Genomic DNA, 21246 nt, shown 5'->3' on the forward strand with positions numbered 1-21246 from the left:
TATTGATGGTGCTAACCTTTGCCTTGCCGGTGCTCTGCAGGATATGAACCAGTGCGCAGGCCATCTCCTCCTTGTTCTTGACGCTGATCCCCGGCTCCAGCACCGAGCACAGCAGCATGTAGTTGTTCGTGGTGTACTCTGCAAACTCCTTGTACATTTCCATGGGAAGGATGTTCATACTTTGATAGCGCGCCTTGATTCTGATCATGGGCCCGGACGTCTTGCCCTTGGGCGGGTTGGTCGTGCTGACCGGATACCACTTCTCCACAAACTGCCGCCCGGTGACGGCGCCGACGGGGATGTTGACGAGTCCGATGTAATTGTTCTTATCTTTCTTCTTCTTCTTGTCCGTGTCTTTGTAGAGGTGCGCCGTGATGCTCCTGACGGCCGGCAGGTTGCTGAACTCGAAGTGCTCGCCCCAGAAGACGTTGTCGCTCTTGAGCTTGCAGGTGGTGCGGGCGTAGAGGGAGTCGTCCAGGCAGAGCTCGCAGAAGTATTTCTTTTTGGCCGGCAGGTCCTTGGCTTCGATGATCCACAGTTTCAGCATGTTTTCCACCCGGCGACTGTTGTCCTGAAGACAGAGACGATAACAGAAGGTAGTTGAGTCATGAACAAGTTGTGAGTCAGTGCACTCATTGAGAGAAAAACTAATATGAACAGCAATATGTTTTAAAAATTACTGTGTAGGTAGGAAGAAGTATAACTGATTAGCAAATAAGCCATTTTCTAACATGTGTTCTGTTATTTTTACCTTGAAATAAACAGTTGTTATTAATGACGGTGTATGTGAGGAGTGTCAAACACAGACTGGTAAACTAGTGTCATAATAACCTTTAAATCTGAACTTCAGGTTATTTTCATTGAGTATACGTGATGAAAATGTCAATTTTTTCCCCTCAAATCCAAACAATTACGACAAAAAAATGACAACAATCTCAACATAAACAAGATTGTAATGGTTCATTTTTGTGCAAAATACAGTGAAATGTCCTAAAAAACTGTTTTTACATGTTAGTTTGTTAGCAGCGAGGTATTTATCTTTCATGGCAGCATCACCAGTATCTCAGCTCAGGTGGTTACGTGGGCCGGATTGGATCCATAAGCAATATGTAAAACAAACAATGCTTCTTGAAATGAGACAAAACATGAGTGTGAGTAAATCAACCATGTGTGCTTTCCTTCTCTGCTTCTAATTTCAAACACATTTATTCATCGTGTCTGTTCTAGGTCAAAACAGTACTGATCTCTTTAGGGTTTAGTACAGACGGAAAACAGAGAAGGACATGTACTGAATGACAAGAGAACCATGGCGATAAACAAATCAAACAAACGGAGGAATGACTTGATCACACTCAAACGAGAACCGGCCTTAGAGCTTTACTTCTGAAGTTGCGCCATTTTGCGAGAGAAAAAAACACCACTATTTCAAACCTTTCAGAGAGGGTAATTTAAAATTCCTTCAACCTCTCTCCTCTATTTCCCATCATTAAAGAGCAACAACAACAACAAAATATAGAAAAAATCCGTCCTACATCATTTCACAGAGAGCAAACCCATTCTTATGGCATTATTGGCCATTATTAATATTTCCTTTAAAAGTACCTTTAAAAGTACCTCAGAAAACGAGAAAGGGCTAAAAATGACATTAATGAAAAGAACTGCGAAGCCTCTTAGAATGACAAGGAGGCTTTCTGGATCTGTTTGTGTTCGTAACTCCCTTCAAATCAATAAAATATCAACAATAACCACCACATTATTATAATTAAGATACCCTTCATGACACCAGCGGAGAGGCCACCGTAAATGGCGAAACAGACACAAAAGAACCAGTAGTTCATCGGTTTCTCAACAGTTTTCTTAATTGCAGACAAAAGCCCAATTCCGGGCTATAAAATTGAGCTTATGCCAAATGTTTCAGTTACTTTTGTCAAGTGGATTAATTCTGAACATTTCATCTTTTTTAAACGTCTCCGCGGTCCATTCAAAGTGCATTTGCACAAAGCTACGAGCTACAAGTTGAGGCATTTAAAGGTTTAACGACTAATTCGTCAAGACGAGAGTCCTCGCCACTTCTCTTGCTGAAAATAGAATTTTTCTTTTACATCCGGGCTGCAGTACAACCCACTCGGAGGGCTTTTTATCCGGGATTTTTCCACCAAAAAGGCAGCGGCATTTCTCATAGCCTTTCCACAAACAGGCCAAGGCAGTTTTATCCGCCACTAAAAGAAACATTCATTCCCACCCCAACTGCTCTTGAAATGCCACATCAACACATTCCCCACCAGGAATCTCCACATTCATCATAAAGCTGTGAGGCTCATCTATGCATCTCTGTCTTGTTATTCCACTCAGAACCCGAGGAAATGTTAGGTCGCCACCCTTCATCCTTCACAGATTTAGAGAACAACCCCTCCTCCAGACAGTCATGACGACGCACTTCCTTTTCCCTTTTTTCTTTCTTTAGGCGCTCAACAGACAGCAAATACCTTAACTTGCATGATTCACCCGCTGAGTCAGGTACACATGTCAAACATAAAGGACGGCGTGACTCTTTGACTCAACGAAAAGTCCCTAACGGTCCTCGTGCTGTGTGAGTGTAACACCGACTATATATGAACATTTAGTTCGCAACAAGATCTTCCTACTATTTGTGACACTGTGCCTCTGCTCAGCGTGATTATTCATGATCCGCAGCCTTGTGAGCACTATTTCTCAATTCTGCAAAACAAAACTCGTGACAGTCAATCAGACGCTCTGCACATTGTCATTGAGATGGAACTTGTGAATCCTTTAAGGACATTGTAATTACCAGCAAATACATCTAAAAAAGCATCTCAGTAAATTAGTAATTATCAAAATTTGCCATATTCACTTGCCATAAGAAAAAGCAGACACCACAAAAGTCCAATAAGGGCAAAATGGTGACTAATAAATCAGTGTAATTGGGTTTGTAATTTCCATACACAAGGAGCAACCAATTATTCTACATGTAATAAAGCCAATAAAGTATTAAAAACATTTTTTCAGAGCCATAATGAAGAAAGAGAAAGAGAGAGATAGAGAGAGAGAGATAGAGAGAGAGAGAGAGAGAGAGAGAGAGAGAGAGAGAGAGAGAGAGAGAGAGAGAGAGAGAGAGAGAGAGAGAGAGAGAGAGAGAGAGAGAGAGAGAGAGAGAGAGAGAGAGAGAGAGAGAGAGAGAGAAAGCTGCTTTGTATGTATTCTCAGTCAAAGTCAGTTCTTCAGAAGCAAACGGCACAAAATATGTAATTCCAAGAAACTATGTTTTATTTATTACATTATTGACTGCAGCTATTAAAAATTTTGAATAATTTAAATAATACTACTATTATGATGTTGGTATAAATATGAAATGACATTATCAGCTTTACTAAATTTAAAACAATTAAATTACGACATTATTTTCAGGTATTGTAAATAAACTCTTTGGGGAAAAAAAGATTTTTCTTTATCGCTATAAAAAGCTCAAAGTTCCTTTCTAATCCGATTTTTCTTCCTTGATCTCTTCGCTTGTCCATTCAATGTCAAATAGCAGCATCACTTTTATTTTCAGGTGTTCATTGACATGTAGGCCGTTTTGACCCAGAGACCAAAAAAAAAACCCGAACAAGCATTGCACCGTAAATCCTGAAACCACAGAATAATTAAAAGTGGTAAACTAATTTACAAAGAAGGCAGGGATAATACCAAAGCCGCGATGGCATTTCGGATCATTTTCCACACTAAAAACTTCTAATTAGTGAGCAATTTGCTAAACAATGACAGATGAAGGAGCGAAGACGCTGCGATTAGGGCCACTCTCTTGGCTTGAAATGTTTGCTACCTTCTCTCTGCCGCAGCTGTGTTTGTCAAGATTACAGATGGTGTCGATGCACAGAATAGAAAGGCGCATTTACCCACACCGACCTCCGCACGCTCTGCTGTTGACACGCGACAAATGTGCATGAGCACAGCTGGATGCAAACACACACACACAGACAGTTGTTGTCGGGAGTCACAACATAGCACCCACGTTGCATAGATTTCCGCAAAGCGCGGTATCGGAACCGGGGACGCGAACTCATTAGCGGTTGATTACCTCACGCCGTCTCGTCCCACCCACCGTGCGTCTACATGCTCACCTTGTTGGGTTGCACCGCCCTCCTCAGATTCTCCATCCATTTGTCCCTTTCGGCTGACGAGCGACAGGAGAAACATTTGCTTCCCGTGGAGGTAGTGACCTGCCGCCGAGAAGAGACAACACGACGCTTAAATGATCAAACGTCGTGCAAAACAAAGACAGAGAATAGGTGGAGCGGAGGGAGGTTGTTTTGGTTTTGGTTTTTTTTAAACTAAACTCAGTTCACAAACAGCACTTTGTTAGTGAGAATGGGGGGAAAAAAGGAAATGGAAACAAGCTTATGATGAAGAACTGACACACATAGACAAAAGAGGAGGATGAAGACGAGTTGGCAGCCATTAGAAATGAAATGGTGTTAATGAACAGAAGAGAGAGACGGCGACGTTTGGCAGTCTGGTTGATAAGTGGCTGATTTTTAAAATGAACGGCAGGAGAAAGAGAGAGAGCAGATAACAGAGAAACAACACAAAGGCAGGGTAAAACAAAATATATCTAATGAGCTGCATAATGAAGATTGGAGCAGATTTCCGGTTTCTACCGTCGCCACTGTGGGATATATAGTAATGAGAAACTTCTGTGTCTTGGAAACATGTCCTTTAGTTTCTTCAGATTTTATTCAGAAATTCATAGTGAATTACTACAGTTCAGAAATAATGAATTGAACACAATATTATAAATCATACTGTAGTTTGACCCATTCACTTACAATATATGTAGTAGATTAGTAAACATTATATAACATGATATTATCTGAGCAGGATTGTGTTTATAATCTTTTTAGGAAGGTATGTATAGTAAATATAAATAAATGTAGTAAATCAAAAGAATAATTACTGAAAATATAAATCAGTTTAATTTGAAACAAAGAAGCTCATTGGAGATTTGCTGAGATGCCACCAAACATCTGTGCAACCGTTTGTTCCTACTATATGAGAAACAAAAAAACTGTCTTTAATTTAGAATTTAATATGAAAAACATATTCCATAATTTTTTATTTAATTAAATTTTTTTATAGACTACATGCTAATTTAGCCACTAATCTGTGCCAAATACTTAACGAATGGTCAAAAATGTTGTGTTTTCACATTCAATCCTCTCCGTTTCTGTTCATGTGAGACAGTCTCACACGTAGAACGACTCAACCTGCACACAAGGGCGATTTACCAAACTCCTATGTACCAATGGTAGCGTCACATTCACGTTAGTCAAATGTAGGTTATTTTTTTACTGGAAATTTGTGACTCAAATATTAATCTGACGTCTTGATGGAGGCTTTAAACATATGCACGTGTCTTTTTAGTATTTTCTGAAGTTATCTCAGTAAAATGTACATTTAATTGAAAGATGAATGTTTTATATATATATTAAATTACTAAATATCCTAAAGTACTTCAATAAAATAGTCCGGTTTGACAATAAATCAGGGGGATATAGTCGATTTTTTTTCCCTGAATACAGTAATACAAAAGCGTCCTGGGCGATGTCTCTAAACTAGAAGTTTTGGAGGGACGATCACTCTTAATTAGTTCAACTTAATTTCCCAAACTCTTAACAGATCACGCTGTTCGGAGAGAGCAGATGGCTCCGTGCACTACACTGCCCAAGAGACCCCGTCAGTCTTACTATTAGAGTTAGAAAAATTACTCAATTAATGAATCAGTAACCACATCAGTAGTTACTCCAATAATAAACATTATTTCGTGCAAAACACGATTATATTCTTTTAGGGTGGACTAATCAAGGAAGTCTCTGTAAATTAAAATATTAATATTACAAAAATAGAAGTTTTTTTTAAAATGTATTTTTCTTACTGTTTATGGACAGTGGGGCAAATCCTGGGTTATTGCAAACTCAAAACAAAATACAGTGCTCGAGCTTCCCTTGACCCAGAAACCAAAAACAACTAATTAAAACTAGTGAAAGTTTGAATGTTATGGCTCCTCCTGGGCATCTGCAGCACTTTTGAAATAGCGTATAAACAGCAGCCGCCGCAGCAGCAGCTGTAAACACCACTTTCACATATCGAATAATGAAGTTGTGCTCGGTGAGGGTTTTCTGGACATGTGTCTACATACAAACTCATCCTTTAGCTCTGCTTTGCTAATCACCAGGGATGTAAAACATGCTTCATAACTAGCTTTTCTCCAATGCTGCACACAATATGGAAAATTGTACCTTTATTAAACTAATTTCTTTTTTTTTTTTTACTGTCTACAACTTTACTCTGGGTTTCTTTCACTAGTCCCCTGTCCGTACTTTTTCTCAAAACATTATGCCAAATTACATGCAGGACTGTCACAACGAGACACTTTTTTAATGGAAATATGTAACTTTTTTTTTCTTCCATAAACTCCAGTTACGATTCCCTTAAAAAACTCACTTGGGCTCTGGATTGGAATTAATTGCATACTTTCTGGAGCAATGACTTCATGCTTAAATGCAGAGTAATTCATTTCTATAACATTATTTCTACTTTTGATTGAATGCCGTCTGCCTCTTTCTATATGGTTGGGAGTCGGATTTAAGTACAGCAATTGATCAACAACTCTGATCAGACGGTGGAAACTATCTGGCGGCCACAATTTGGGCTCAATGCAAATTTGCTCATTATAACTTTCTTCATTGACAGTATTTGCATACAATTATTCACAAAGTTGGTTGGTTAAATCCCCCATGCTGCCCTGTTCACATGGGCAAAACAGTTGAATCCTGGAGAAGAACGAACACCTTGTATGTGTCACTGATGATGTGCTATGTGTGGGTGAATGTGACACAGGAAAGCTCTTCCACACTGTTTAAGTGTTGAAAATGTGATATACAAGTCAAGTCTGTTTTCTTCAGCAGGCCGTTTTGCAAGTTTTAATCAAATGAAGTAAATTTTTATTAGTCTCTTGCTTACACATGCAGTTTGCAGATATAAATGACTACATACTTTTAAAGAAAATCACACGCATAAATGGGAAACTTCTAAAAGGTTTGGGCTCTAACACAATTACAGATATGACTACTGTCATACTTCAGCAATAGAAAAAAAATGTTGAATGTTTTATTGCATTCGTTCAATTTACTTGGATAAAATATCTATGTTTAAAGCAGACAATTAACTATATAAAACTTAAAATATTACAATGTTTAAATATTAATTCAGATCTCAGTAATCTGTTGGAAATTTGTAGATCTCATGAATGAAATTGTACTTAAGGAGGAGCAAAGATTACATGTTTGAACAAAAAAATTTAAGTACAAAATACACTACTTAGCTCCAGCTATGTGAGTACTTGCAGTTTGTTTTTTCCACCTCGGCTTGTGGAATATGATATAATAACAATTTCACTGTCATATAATGTTATCTTGTGATAACATGCAATGACCATTTTAACACTTATTTATTTTCAGCTAAACTTAAAAAAAAAAAAAAAAAGTGAAGCTTCTGATTTCTTTGAAGCTTCTTCCAGGCTAAACGTTGAGTGCAACGGGTGATATTGACCTATTTTCAAGATTTATATTTTGTACTGACCTTGATGCTGGAAAATTCTGTATGCATGCAATCCTTTGAGGTGGAACTCACAGGCCGTCCATATTAACCTCTGCAGCTCGGGGCACCTCAACTAATTCATCCCACTTCACAAGTACAGCAACAGCAGAAGTAGAGCTGTGTATGTGTGTGTGTGTGTGTTTGTGGATGGATGGATGGATGGATGGATGGATGGATGGATGGATGGAGGGATGGATGGATGGATGGATGGATGAGTGTGCCCCCCTCCTCACCTCAAAGCAGTAGTCCTGCCCGAGGATGCTGCTGTGCACGGGCTTGATGATAACCTCGTCCTCCATGCTTAGGTCCAGGGCTTCCACAGCGCTACTGGGGCTGAGCAGTGACTCATGGGAGCGAGACTCCTTCAGCCTTGGCATCAGTTGAGATCTAAGAGCCAAGAAGGAGGAGAGAGAAAGAGAGAGAGAGAAAAAAAGAAGAAGAGGAGAACTGAGTCACCCTGCAGAGTCGGACGGGAAGAGGCGAGAGAAAGAGGAAGCATATGCGCCGCACGTATCAACGCGTGTTCTCGTGGCGAGTGCGAAGGCAGAGAGTGTGAGGATGACGAGGAGAGGATGCTCCACTTGCCTCAAAGTCAGCGAGCTCTCGGCTTGACGAGCTCCGCTCGCTCCTGTACACCGGCAATATGCTCACGCTCCCACTTCAAAGGTTCGCGGCCCCTCATTTGCAACTTGAGGCCATCGTCGAATGAATGGAAAAGCTCGAAAGATTAAGTCAAGCTGCGCTGCCAGCTGATGGACTGGAGCCGCTATAAATAGGAGGCGATTCATAGTATTGATTATCATTAATGGCCAGGCTCAGATATTTCCTATGATGTGTTAATGCTCTTATGGAAAATAACCTACGAGCTTGCTGTTTTGCGAAGTTCCTTTTGATGCACGCGACGCAAACAACATCCTCATTGGAAATGTCAAATCTCGACGATCACACAGCAACACAGAAAGTGATTAATTTAGAGAGAGACACAGTCCCCAGATCCAAGTCTTGGACATATCTGATGCAGAGAAGGTCAGGAGGCAAAGTAAGAAGCTTCGCACTGTTTTCTGGAGTTCCAGTGACTGACTATCACTAACAAATGTGCACCTTGTAGATTATACACGCCACAATTTGCAGGTGAACATGAGGAAATGAATTTGCCTTTCAATTTAAACACTTCCTGGTATGTCACATAAAGTCTTGTTTCCGTCACTCATCAACCTCACCCATCTTCCAGTCAGCCTCCCAGTGGTAAGAGGATGACAGGCTGAATGTGCAAGTGGGAGGCGTAAGTGTGCGATCCGCATAACATTAGACCCCCCGATACCCCGACACAGGCAGGAAGATGAAGACAAAGGGTCAACTGCTGGTGTAATGAGTGAGAACACTCGTTTAATAGTGCCCTCTATGGATGGCTTACACACTAATCTCATGTATGTGTGTGAGCCTGTGGAGCGAGTGCCTGTGTGTGTGTGTGTGTGTGTATGTGTGTGTGTGTGTGTATGTGTGTATACTGTACGTCTCCACTGTGGAAGAGAAAAAAAGAGTTCCAGGGAAAAAAAAAAAAAAAGGCAACATCCATAATAACAGATTAGCAAACCCGCACGCGTCCCTTTGTACAGTAAGCCAGCTTTATAGTCAAATCCAGTGTCCAATGTGAAGTGGATAATGACCTGAACTCTCTTTTTGTTCCTTAATCGCACACACACACACACACACACACACACACACACACACACACACACACACACACACACACACACACACACACACACACACACACACACACACACACACACACACACACACACACACACACACACGACATGCAAATACTACAGGCATTCAACACAAATAAATAAATATGCACCCTCAAGGACAGCTCTGCATATAAAAATCCAGTTTTAGGAGCACTGAGACTATTCCAATGCACAGCTGCAGCTGAAGCGTGTTTGCATCCACCTCTGCTTTGTGATTGGTTGACTGGGTACTGGGCAGAACAGAGAGCGAGTCAAGTGAGAGGAGAGGAGGGGAAAACGGGGAGCGTTCGTTGAGATGTGGCGTTAGAAACAGGTAGGGATGGGAAAATCTTTAAATGAACCATGACCCCATGATTCGATATTCTCCATGGAGACGGACTAACACATGTCATAGCAATGAAATGCGTTGATTTGCTGACATACTCTGGGTATCCGGGCTGTTAATGTGCGGCCAGATGAAGAAATACCTCCACAGCAAGGGAGTGTTTTGTTCAATATCTTCAATTTTCTTCTACCCGCAGCACATGATACTGTAAGAACATTAGTGTCGGTGAAAATGGTGGGAGACGGTGAAAGTATGAATTGATGAATAATAATGCCGCCTGTCATCCGCGAGGCATTGTGTTAAAACTGCGCTGCAACGTGCAATTTACAACCTTTTGTGATCATCACAATGAGAGACAGTCTGACATGTGTCTGTCTGCGTCTGACACACTGTTCACACCGCCAGTGTCAACCGGCAACTGACAACCGGCAATACGAGCGGGGCCTGCTGTCCTCAACTGCTCGGTTCCCTCATCCCCTCATCCCCCCACCCCCCAACCCCATTCGACACAATCCGTCCTCTGCGAATGCCCTTGTTTGCCCTTGATAATCCTCCAATACTCTGCACTTCCACTCTCCTGCGCTCTGCTTTCCTCTCACTCTGTGTTTACCTGAGGTCGGAGGCATAAGTTTACGTTAAGTGAATTCCTACAGCCTGTCTGGCGGATAACCCTTGCACATTACTTCTCTCACCCTTCTGTTTATCTCTCACACTTTGTTGATCTCCTTTCAACTACCCCCCCCCCCCCCCCCCCCCCCCTTCCCCCACATACACACACAAACACACACACACACACACACACACACTTTTGTTCTGGACTTATAGATATTTCACGTGCAATGCAGGTGATGTGCAACCGTGTGGCAGTTTACTTGTGTCTCCAGCAGTAACTATATAAGGCTCTATTGAAAAGGTCAACTCATAGAGAACAGACCTTGTTAGGAGTTACAGGAGATGCTTGCTGTTTCTATAATGCCTTGGATACATGAATACAAGCACAGAGGACTGATTTTTCTGTGAATTTCAAAACCTATAGTATATCAAATATCAACCTGTGTTCAATTTGGCGAGCTTACTTTATGTAAATACAACCAGGAGGACTTCATCCACCTTTTTTACTGTTACATCTGAGTTAGATGGACGAAGTACACAAAGGTCATCAATCCTTAAAAGCACATTCAAATTCACATATACGGGCTCTTCAGAGTCACCGATTGACATTAAGTACATGCTTTTGTTGTTGACGCACAGCCTCGACTAAAACTGCAGATAATGTTCCGTTTAGGCGTCGGTGCTCATCGCTTGCACCGCCGTGCAGCCCCGACAAGCCTCGACTTCACAACAGAACAACTTTTCTGACATTCAAACGCTGACATCGACTCAATGCCAACACTTCATTGTCAGCATCGATTTTTCTAAATGAATGAAGATGTCTTTTCTGATCCGCACGCACCCCCCGCTGTGATTGCAAGTAGAAGGTAACGTATCAAAAAGCCCCATGTCTGCATTCAAATTGGAGACCCTGCAGTTATGTCCATACCTTCCGTTCGTTATTTTTCTCGCCTTTTGTTGGAAGTGAGGCGTGCAACAGCGAGCCAATGATTTCTTTTTTTTTCTCCCCCCCACAATAGAAAAAAGCAGAACGGCTAAGACTTACGAAGGTCTGATTCTCTCACAACATTAATTTCTTTTTTTGATAAGCTTGCTTTTCAAGTTTGAAAACTTTTAGACATTTTTTTAAAAAGAAGAACAGATGAATAAAAACAAGTGGAACAAAGCACGTCAATAACTATTTCACTGTCTGTAAATGTATTATCAACACAGGTAATTATGGCAACAAAAAAAGAAAAAGTCCTTTGTTTGGTGAAAGCCTTATGCAGCAGAATGTTTGAAAAGAGACTCCGGTACATTACTCATTCTGAGTTACCCTTCACATTTTCATTATCCAAACACTTTGTTGGCGGCTGACGTAGATGTGAATTCACCGTTTAGGAATCTATGCCTGCAAATCAGGCCAAATCCTATCAGGACCGTGTGAGAACTAGATGCGGTGTGCTCTCCTGAGGTTCAATGAAAACTCAGTTAGGAGTAAGCACTATGTGGGGGGGCGGACGAAGCAGAGTAATGGGTTCCGAGTGTGTCGGAGCTGCGCCCAGTGCGCTTTGTCCCAGCATCCTGTAAAAAGAGTTCATCTGATAGCCTGTCTGGGATCTGATATAGTCTGAAATATCGGGACCATACAGGCGTCGGTGCACTTAAGCCTTCTAACACACCGACTCGGTAGCTGCACCACGAGGGACTATGTTTGTACTGATAGTACGAAATAGTCCGCATTAACGTAGTGCAATTCCATACAACCACGCTTTTAAGTCTTCATCATACTGAGCAAGATCTGTTTCCATGCAATCACATGCACTGTAGCAACAGTTATTCTGTATACGCAGTGATGTAAATCTTCCGTGGAGAAAATAATACTCTCTTTGTGCAGTTCTTCTGCTCAAGTTACTGTACCAGCCAACAAGCAACAACTTAGGATAAACCTCCTGACGTAACCTAAAACAACAAATACTTTTCTCAAGAGAGAGAGAGAGAGAGAGAGGCCTCCACTTGAAGCCAGAATTAAGCAGCCTGATGTTAAATCTTTTGACTAACAGTGTTTACCGTGGATGCCGCCCTGCGCGGTGTTTGCCGAGTGCTTCGCTTTGCCATTGGTCCCGAGCTTACAAAAAAATCAATATGCTCTCCGTTCACACACCAGCAACAGCAATTACTTGTTAATAATGCTCTTGACCAAAGAAACACAGGAGACCTGTGTGCCAGCAGGCCTGCATATCAACGAGAGTGGAGCCAGGTGAAGATAAACAACGTGACACATTACTGCGCCTATGATTCCTCACAAGGATCCACTTCCTTGACATGCTCACATGAAGTTATTCTTGCTTCAGGCAACCATGTGAGCTAAATTTACGATATGTCGCGTACAATTCAGGAGGAAATGAGAACTATTGCAAAGGTGCTTGCACACTGTTAATGAGGCACTAGGATGAGGTGACATACAAGATTAAACTGACTCATTAGCTTCGGTTTGGGCCCACTGCATATTAGTACTTTATCCTTTGCCTTCCTCATTGGGGCGGCGTTGATAGAGTGGTCGCCTCTCAATTGGAAGGTTGCAGGTTCGATTCCCCCCATCTCCACCTGTCCACATGCCTTGAGCAAGGCACTGAACCCCAAACTGCCCCCAATGGGTGGAATGAGCATGGCAGCCGCCTCCATTGCTGTGTGAAGAGTGTAAAGTGCAGTGGAAAAGTGCAACATAAGTGAAATTAATCATATCAGACAAAGTAACATGGGACATCTTAGTTATGCTTCTTCCTGCCACCTTTTCGAACATGTGACGCACATATTGTCAAATTGGAGTGTGTGTCAAGTAATCTATGCATTACTCATTGGAATTAGTGTTTTTATATTCATTCTGTTTGTTTCTCTTGTTTGTTTCTGCTGTTTTAAATTGGTTGCAAATGTTTGTAAATAAATAAATAAATAAATCTCCTGTATTTATTTTCATCTACCAACAACTCCCCATATCCTCTGCCTCCATCTTCATGTCATCCGTTGCTACATCTATGAATTTTCTTCCTCTTGCCCTCCATCTCCAACGTCCTTTGTCCATATGTCATCAGCCATGAGACTGCACCTTCTCCATCGTGCATGCGCTCTCTTCTTCACCTCGTTGCACTGTCCATTGCATCGATCTTCATTACGTTCATTTCTCCATGTACCTTCACGTCTCCACCTGCCTCCGTCTCATTCACACACACGTATTCTGTCTCGTCTCTACTGACTTTCATTCTCTCGCAGTCTTGTCTCGAGTGCAAGCGCGTGCATTTTTCATTGAGATTGGTCGAGAAATCTTTCAGTGATGAATCGATCGATACGAGTAAAAGTTCTATTCTCATTTTTCAGAGAGCCTGTGGGTATTTACAGGGTGTGTTTTTTCAGATACTGTCACCGAAGACGCAGATCATGTGATCACCTGCTATAAAAATAGCTTGTCATTTTCAACTTCAGCTTGTTTAATCTACCTTTAGAGGAAGGCTCTGAAAGTGCTTCAAGCTGCAAGATCTTTAAACACAATATAAAATAGATTTTATTACAAGTTTTTTGTTGTTGTTGTTGTTACTGTCTTAATTGTTACAATGAGACCATTTTCTGGTGCGTTGTATTGGAAAAGTGTTTTTTCCAGACTGACTTCTGCTTGTTTACTCTAAGATGCTGCATTTATTTCTCAATAGTTTTCTCCTACTTGTAAGCAAAACACTGGCAAACTGTTCTGCATGGTCATTGGTGGTCATTTTTGTCATCACCCCTGTTTTGTAATGTTAAATCAAATTGCAATGGTGCACATGATGATTTTTCAAACTAAGTAGTACATGCAACATACTCCAATCAGTTTTATTTTTCCTTGTATTTAATGCAAAATATCGAAAAGCTTTGTTGAGTTCATTATAGTGATTGCAAGATCATGACTATCTGCAGGTTTTGATGAATAAAGTCAGAATAGAATATCCTACAAGACATCACTTGTAAAGGTAAAGACACACATCTTGCAGGACATTTCTTATAAAGAGCTATAGATACAGAACAAGACAAGCAAATATGGTAAGAACTGAGACTGGTGGCCCGAGAAGCATCTATGCAATAGTGCAGTGAAGTCGTCGTCCTTTTTCTGCCTGTAGCGATTTCCTAACTGCTTGCTGGGCTTATAGACAACGCTCACACCAAACAGTTCCAGCCGGCCTGCAACACCAACCAGTCTGCGAGCACCTGGGCCTCGACTGGAACATCAAAGATGAACACATCACAGCTAACAGAAACCGTGTACTGTAAACTCACAGACACAGCGGATTGTTCGGGGATGCTTACGAAACACGTGCGCCGCAAAGACAGGCAGGCGGAAAAAACAGGCCATTATTCATGCATCAAGCCTCACACAATCAAGTGTCCATTATTCTCTCCGCTTTGGCGCTGACTCAGTGGAAAGGTCCAACGGGCCGCAGTGAAACAACGGAGTGTCTGTCACAGAGATCGGGCAGGACTCCGCAAACGACCCCGTCGCCCATTTCATCCAAGCAGGCACAGTTAAGTTGTTCGGAGGCCTCAGTGCGAATAATGAGGCAAGGGGGTAAAGTTTTCAGTAGGATTCCTCTTCTATGTTTCATTATTTATGCATTCACAGCATGGCATTTGTGTTGCGGGTAAAACCCATGAAAATGTATGTTTGTGTGGTGCATCAACCTGCCATCTGTCGACTGTCGTCTGCACCGGACTGAACAGTTGGGTGATGGGTAACAGGAGAATATAGACAACAAAACAAACGTTTGGCCCATAGCAAGACTCAGAAAGCATCGCAGCCACGAGGTAAGTGAGGGAAAGAGACAAAGGCGATCCTGTCAGATGCTGCTGGAGCAGAACGGTGGATGTGTGAGAAGAACTGCTGACATGTGGCTACAGGCCTCGGAGACCAAACACCAATCAGGCCAGAAAAAGAAAAAAGTAAAAGAAAGGAGATCCAGTCAACAGACGAGCAGTACACAGCTCACTCACTGTTGAAGTCGGGCACGGTGCAGAAAAGCGAATAGGATGAAGACGGAGGCTGGGGTTGTGGCTAAAATGAGGAAGAGAGCGCATCAGAAAAATGTGACAGTGAACATTTCCGTACGTCGCTCCTTGTCTGACAATCCTAATCGAAAACCCCCTTTCTGCTCATCCATCCATGTCCTCAGTGAGTCGAGACGGGCTGCGGAGCACAGCGATGAAGACAGTTGACAACGACAGCGGAATTGGAAAAAAAAAGGCGTAAATACAACTTAAAACAGACAGGCAACACAGATGTCAGTCCATAACCAGTGCATTAGTGCTTCGCAGCACCTGGGCATGTCGGTGGCTCGAGCACTTTGAGCTTTTATACCACCACCGGTCAAATGCGCACATGACAAAAGGCAGATTTGTCTGAGGAGATGGAAAATAGAGACAGTGCCTCAGGCCCGACGGTGTCACACAAGAGGGAACAAAACACCATTGGTGTGACCACTTTTGTCAAGGAAAATAACTCGGGAGCTATAGATGGGAGCACACATTAGCTTAAAGTATAGAAAAGGGTAGCTCTGCACAAAGAGGGCCTTTCATTTACAAAGAGGAAGGAAGCTTTTAAAGGCAAGAATGAGCCACATACAAACACATGCACACATGTCTCCCTGCAACACACACACACACACACACACACACACACACACACACACACACACACACACACACACACACACACACACACACACACACACACACACACACACACACACACACACACACACACACACACACACACAGGGAAGGAGGGAGTCACGTTCAGCATTTAGTATCTCCAAAATGATCAGCTCCTCCAGGCCCCTTTTTAGGAGTCTGTAGGGAAGCCTGACTCAGAGTTCTGGCAGACACAGCACATTGTGGGAAAAGGTTGGCTGGTAACTGAAATCAGGTGGTTGGAGAACAACTGTTGGGAGAGCGAACACAGCCACTGAGGCAGCGCTGTCTGGCGATTCTCGCACGCACACACGCACACACACAGAGACGCACACACACACACACAGCTTGATTACAGTGAGAGTGCAGTCTCCCCTGCTAGGCTGGGAGGTAATTCAGTGTAACATCTGCTAGGACACTCACTGCAGGAGACCGGCATGGATACGGTGAAGAGCCGCTCCGGCGAGGGCCGTCTGGGGTTTGGCTCTGAACTCGTGATCCGAGCGGGAAAAGGACAGAACAGCTGGCTGCGGATTGCAATGATTGGATGTTGAAGATCAGACCTGCAGCTGCAAACCACACATTGCTAATTACGTGCGATTATCTGCGAGGACTGTTTTTTTTTTTTTTTTTTAAACATTTGTGGCGATTTCATCAGCTTTGATTTGCACTGACGTTCACTTAATCCTTCTCATGTTGTTACCTTATCCAGATGAAGTTCAAGAGTTGTTATGTGGCTTTTACAATGTGTGGGGGCAAAGCGATCCAACTAGTGCAGCCAAACCATTGCAATGGCAGAGAATTCATAATGAGGTCAAAGGTCACGCTAATGAGTAACTCCTTAAACTGTCTCCAAGGTCAGAGGGTGAAGGACCCATGTCAGACTAATGACCACTGAGCATTATGAATGCCGTATTGATTGAAACAATGGACTGCATGAGGGATTAAAAGAAAAAAAAAAAAAAAGGGTTGGAAAGAAAGAAAAAAAAAAGACATCCTGATGATTGATCGTGATTTATTGATTTTACGAGAGTGTGCGCTATCTGTCATGCATCCAGGTGGGATCCTCATTCAAGCTTCATAACCCCGGCTCATCCACGCAGATAGTATTCCACAGGCACTAAGAAATTCTCACGTACACATGAAGAGGCTGCCAGAAAATGGGAAGCAGGGAAGAGCAAGTGACTGATTAAACATGGTATCAATGTCGTCTTTATTTCGGAACTTACAATGACGACTTATGTAAGAGAGATGAATAATTTATTGCAGAGAAATGCCATGCTTGGCAAGCAAATATGTACTTGTGCATTAAAATTCTTTTTTTTCTCTGCACCCTACTTAACTTCACCCCCGAGATTCAATAAAATATGATGGGCTCTCTGGGGTGGAGCGGTAGGTGAGTCGTCTAAAAAGAGGATTTCATCATAAAGTTTGACCAGAACAGAGGAAGAATTGACAAACTGTGATCGTGCAACATATATCTACTGTATAATTTGTTGCATGAGAGCCACTTTTAAATAAAATGTCTGACTATAAGACGGCCTCACAATAAATGTCCTATTCCTATTGTTTATCAATGTGAATAATTGACAGTGATTACATTGAAAATGTGACTTGAAATCATGCAAATAGCGTATTTACATTTGTAACATCTGTGCATTCCTGCAAAATTGCAAGAAAGATCATCCCCGACTGAACCAGTTATCTGATTTGCTGCGCTATGTGTGAGAGAATGGCGGCATCTCAACAAGTATGTGTTTGGATACGCATCATTATGTAAAGAAACAAACCGGCTTGGCCAAGAAATAACCTTCACAGGTCAGGGGTGAATCATTATTCTGAGTCGAAAAAAGCGGTGTTTACAACAAGAGAGACGTTGTTTCACTTTGTAATTCCTATGGCCACCATCGCTGCTTAAGGATTCATTAATTCAAGAAAATAGCACAGCAGCGAGAAGAGAGGGGCAGTGGTAAGAAAGCAAAGGCAGGGATGATAGAGTTATCACACAGCGAGACAAGGGATGGTGAAAATGCCGATTTAATTGGTTTGACGTCTGTCCAATTTAACTGACTTACTATCTGGCTTTGAGCCATACGTTCGTTCTTGGTGTTGTGAGGTGTTTGCAGTTTAAGAAACTCTTCAGTAATAGATGATATCAGAGGAGCAAGACGAGAGAAAAGTTACCGGCATCAATCAGTAAACTACACCGTGTCAATATGGGAATATATGCAATGTCATTATTGATTTTCACGAGAGGATTGTTAACCCCAATCCCAAAGCACATCGGGCAGTAGGGGGGGTAAAAACATTTGTCACATTGAATACAGCACTTCCAACTTGTTTTTTCTCATTAGCCAGAATTGATTTGTTATTTAATCCCATCAACTGTCGGTAATATAACTGCGCTTTGACCACAAACCTCCAGAGTGACAATAATAGACTATTAGCGGCAAAATGGTCACATATGAGCGGGTATGACTCAGCTGTTACCGAGAGGCTGAGAATACTTGAGGCATGCCAAGGTCATGGAAATGGACTGTGCATCTGTGCTCATGTGTTAATGTACTTATGAGTATAGTATTACAAGATTCAGCTGTATTCACATATGTGCATCTGCACAGAAAGAATGCCCCCCCCCCCAAAATAAAAAAAAACAAAAACAAAACAGCATGATTGTCATTCTATCTGTGAGTGTGATTTCAGAAGATAAAAATCATAAATTAGTCATAAGCGAGAAAGTGTTTGTTCGAACTCTTGCGTAACTGCTGAGTGCTCGGGGAACTGATAACAACATGCAAAAGAGTGGAGGAGATGAGGAAGTGTTTTTCACTTCTTGACCTGAATATTCAAACACCCCGGTGGTATTGGACAAAGAAGCAGGCGAAGCACTCAAGTCCACGAGGAGGAAAAAAGAAGGCAGAGACCTTCCTCCCACGCAACGCGGCACAACTCAGATGGCGAAAAAACTATACCGAACCTATGATCTCTGCAAACGCGTATTCCCCTTCTTCGTTTCAACAGAAGTTGCTTCAGCACACAATTAGTTATCAATTGTGGAATATGCTGTCAATAGTCCAGATCTTCTTCGCACTGTAAACGTCAGATTTGCCTCGGGCTCTGCATAGTTTTCATCTTCATGTCCAAACGTGTCACTGTTTTCTCGTAGCACCTTGTTCTCCAGCTATACTGCTTTCTATGTTAATTACGCATTACAGCATTCTTCTTTTTTTCTTGCTATTCATAATTTACAAGGAAAGTACTTTATGACATCCAGGCAGCTAAAACGAGCCGGGCGCAGCCACAGCGGACGGTCGCTGGCGAACCGTGGGCGGATGCAGCAACAGAGGTTCCCATAAAACCACAGCGTGCAGCTGTGCTCCCTGACTAGCCACGGCAACAACGGAGATCCCAAGTATTAAAACAAAGTGACACTTACGATTTACTGAATATGTGAAACATGGTCCAGCAGAGGCTCCCTGAGCCGGATCCCTGAAAACACACGGCTTCACTTTGGGTCGCATTCCTCACCAGTGGCTGGTTTCAGCGCTTTTTTCCCCCGGACTATTTTTGAGTCTCTGGGAACGTGGCTGGAGCCTCTGCCCTCCGAGTTACACCACACCGCTCCCTGAGGATGCCTGTTGCTACTAACACACCCCTCTCCACATCCTATTTAAAAAGACAGTGCAGTTATTTGGAACAAGCCAGCTTAAAACTAGTGCAACTTCCACTGAGATGGAGCGGAGCGCAAATGAAAAGCTGCATCTCGTGTTTGCGAATGAGACAAACTTATTGTTTCTCCTTTTATTCATCTCACATTGCAATCGTAAAAACAATGATAAAATGTTGATTAAAAGCAGTTTTCATTCGATGGCAGATATTTTAGGACTCCTCTGGCATCACTGTTGTTCCGGGAATCTACATATAATTTGATGTTTGTGTTTGCATACTAATGGATCTAAATGTGACAGTGCTGACTCGCATTATAGAGGAGAACCAAGCAATAAGGGGTGAAAAGGGAAAGAAGTCATTTCAGTGCTGCTTTCTGGAAAATACCTCTATATTTTTGTGGATTAAGCTAGTTCTCGATCATCATCAGATCTGTCTCCCTTGCTTTTTCTCACACTGACATAAACTCTGAATTGGCAGCCAGGAAGTCAGCCCACTCCTGGCTCCCCTCCCCTCCTCTCTCGTTTCTCCCCCTTTAGCAGGAAACAATGACCCAGCCTTCAGCACTGTGTTCTGTGGGAAAATGCCGGGTCCTTGGCTTGAAGAGAAGGAGAAAAGAGAAAGAAATGAGGCAGAGAGGCACAAAAAAAAAAGGAAAATAGGGAGCAAGGAAACAAGGCCAGCCAGGTTTTTTTGGGAGGACACATGCTGCCAGATGTAGCGCATGCTTGTTTTCACATAGCTGGCGACCCAGCGAGACAAGACTGATGTCACAACTGAGACATGCTGTCAAGAGGCACTTCAACTCAAACCAGTCAAGCCCCTAAGAAATGCCAATCACTTTTAGAGAAATAATTACATACATACAAAAAAAAAAGTCCACTGACTAAGTTAAAATACTTTATGAATGACAGCCGAATGTTATGACTCAATCATTCAAGAGTCTGCAGGAGCTACCATCGGCGTCATTATGTAAAAATACTTAAGTGAGACTTTACAGGAGCTGGTGGCAGTCGTTTATCCCAACAATGAGATTCATTGTGACCTGTACAGTGGGAAAGTCTTTGCACTCCATTATAGGTGGACCGCTCTCCGGGTTTCCGTGGCGTTTAAGCATCATTTGGAAGGTGAACCTGGACGAGGTTTAATGTAGTTGTCCCCCTTCATTGCAATGGATTAGAGTTGCTCGCTCTTATCTAGAGTAAACAGGCCTGCATGCCTTGCTGTTTTGGAGAATGGCTGCGTAAAGGTTAACTACAAAGCCAAGGCGAAGCTGGGAGACTAAACACTCTGGGGGATTTCCTCATTCCTCTGGTCTGGACCGAGATAAAAATCATACCTCATAGGGTTTGTTTGGAGTGTGACTGCTCCCAAATATACTAGAAGACAGGACACTGGCTATTGTATCTATTCAAGCTTGTTTGTAATCATTGCAGCAGGAGAGGATTGCAGGAAAGTGTCTTAAAATCTTTATCAGTGAATGGAAAAAGCAGTTTTGACAAAGGCCCTTTCTGTTTAGTGAGT

General features: G+C 42.3%; 1 protein-coding gene across 8 annotated transcripts in view; it reads right to left on the bottom strand.

The window, feature by feature from the left end:
• Positions 1 to 21246, bottom strand: part of dab2ipb (DAB2 interacting protein b) — a 194941-nt gene that overhangs the window by 40536 nt on the left and 133159 nt on the right. For 7 of the 8 annotated variants that reach the window (XM_080477500.1, XM_080477503.1, XM_080477502.1 and 4 more), the window contains 3 exons: positions 7908 to 8061; positions 4140 to 4238; positions 17 to 571 (listed from right to left, as the gene is read on the bottom strand). In XM_080477500.1, coding sequence (XP_080333626.1) covers positions 17 to 571; positions 4140 to 4238; positions 7908 to 8061 — 808 coding nt within the window. Of the gene's footprint in view, positions 1 to 16; positions 572 to 4139; positions 4239 to 7907; positions 8062 to 19492; positions 19566 to 21246 lie in introns of those variants that run through there. The other variant, XM_080477505.1, reaches the window with a different exon arrangement.

This window comes from Lipophrys pholis (assembly GCF_963383615.2).
Source record: "Lipophrys pholis genome assembly, chromosome: 12".
Classification (NCBI taxonomy): Eukaryota; Metazoa; Chordata; class Actinopteri; order Blenniiformes; family Blenniidae; genus Lipophrys; species Lipophrys pholis.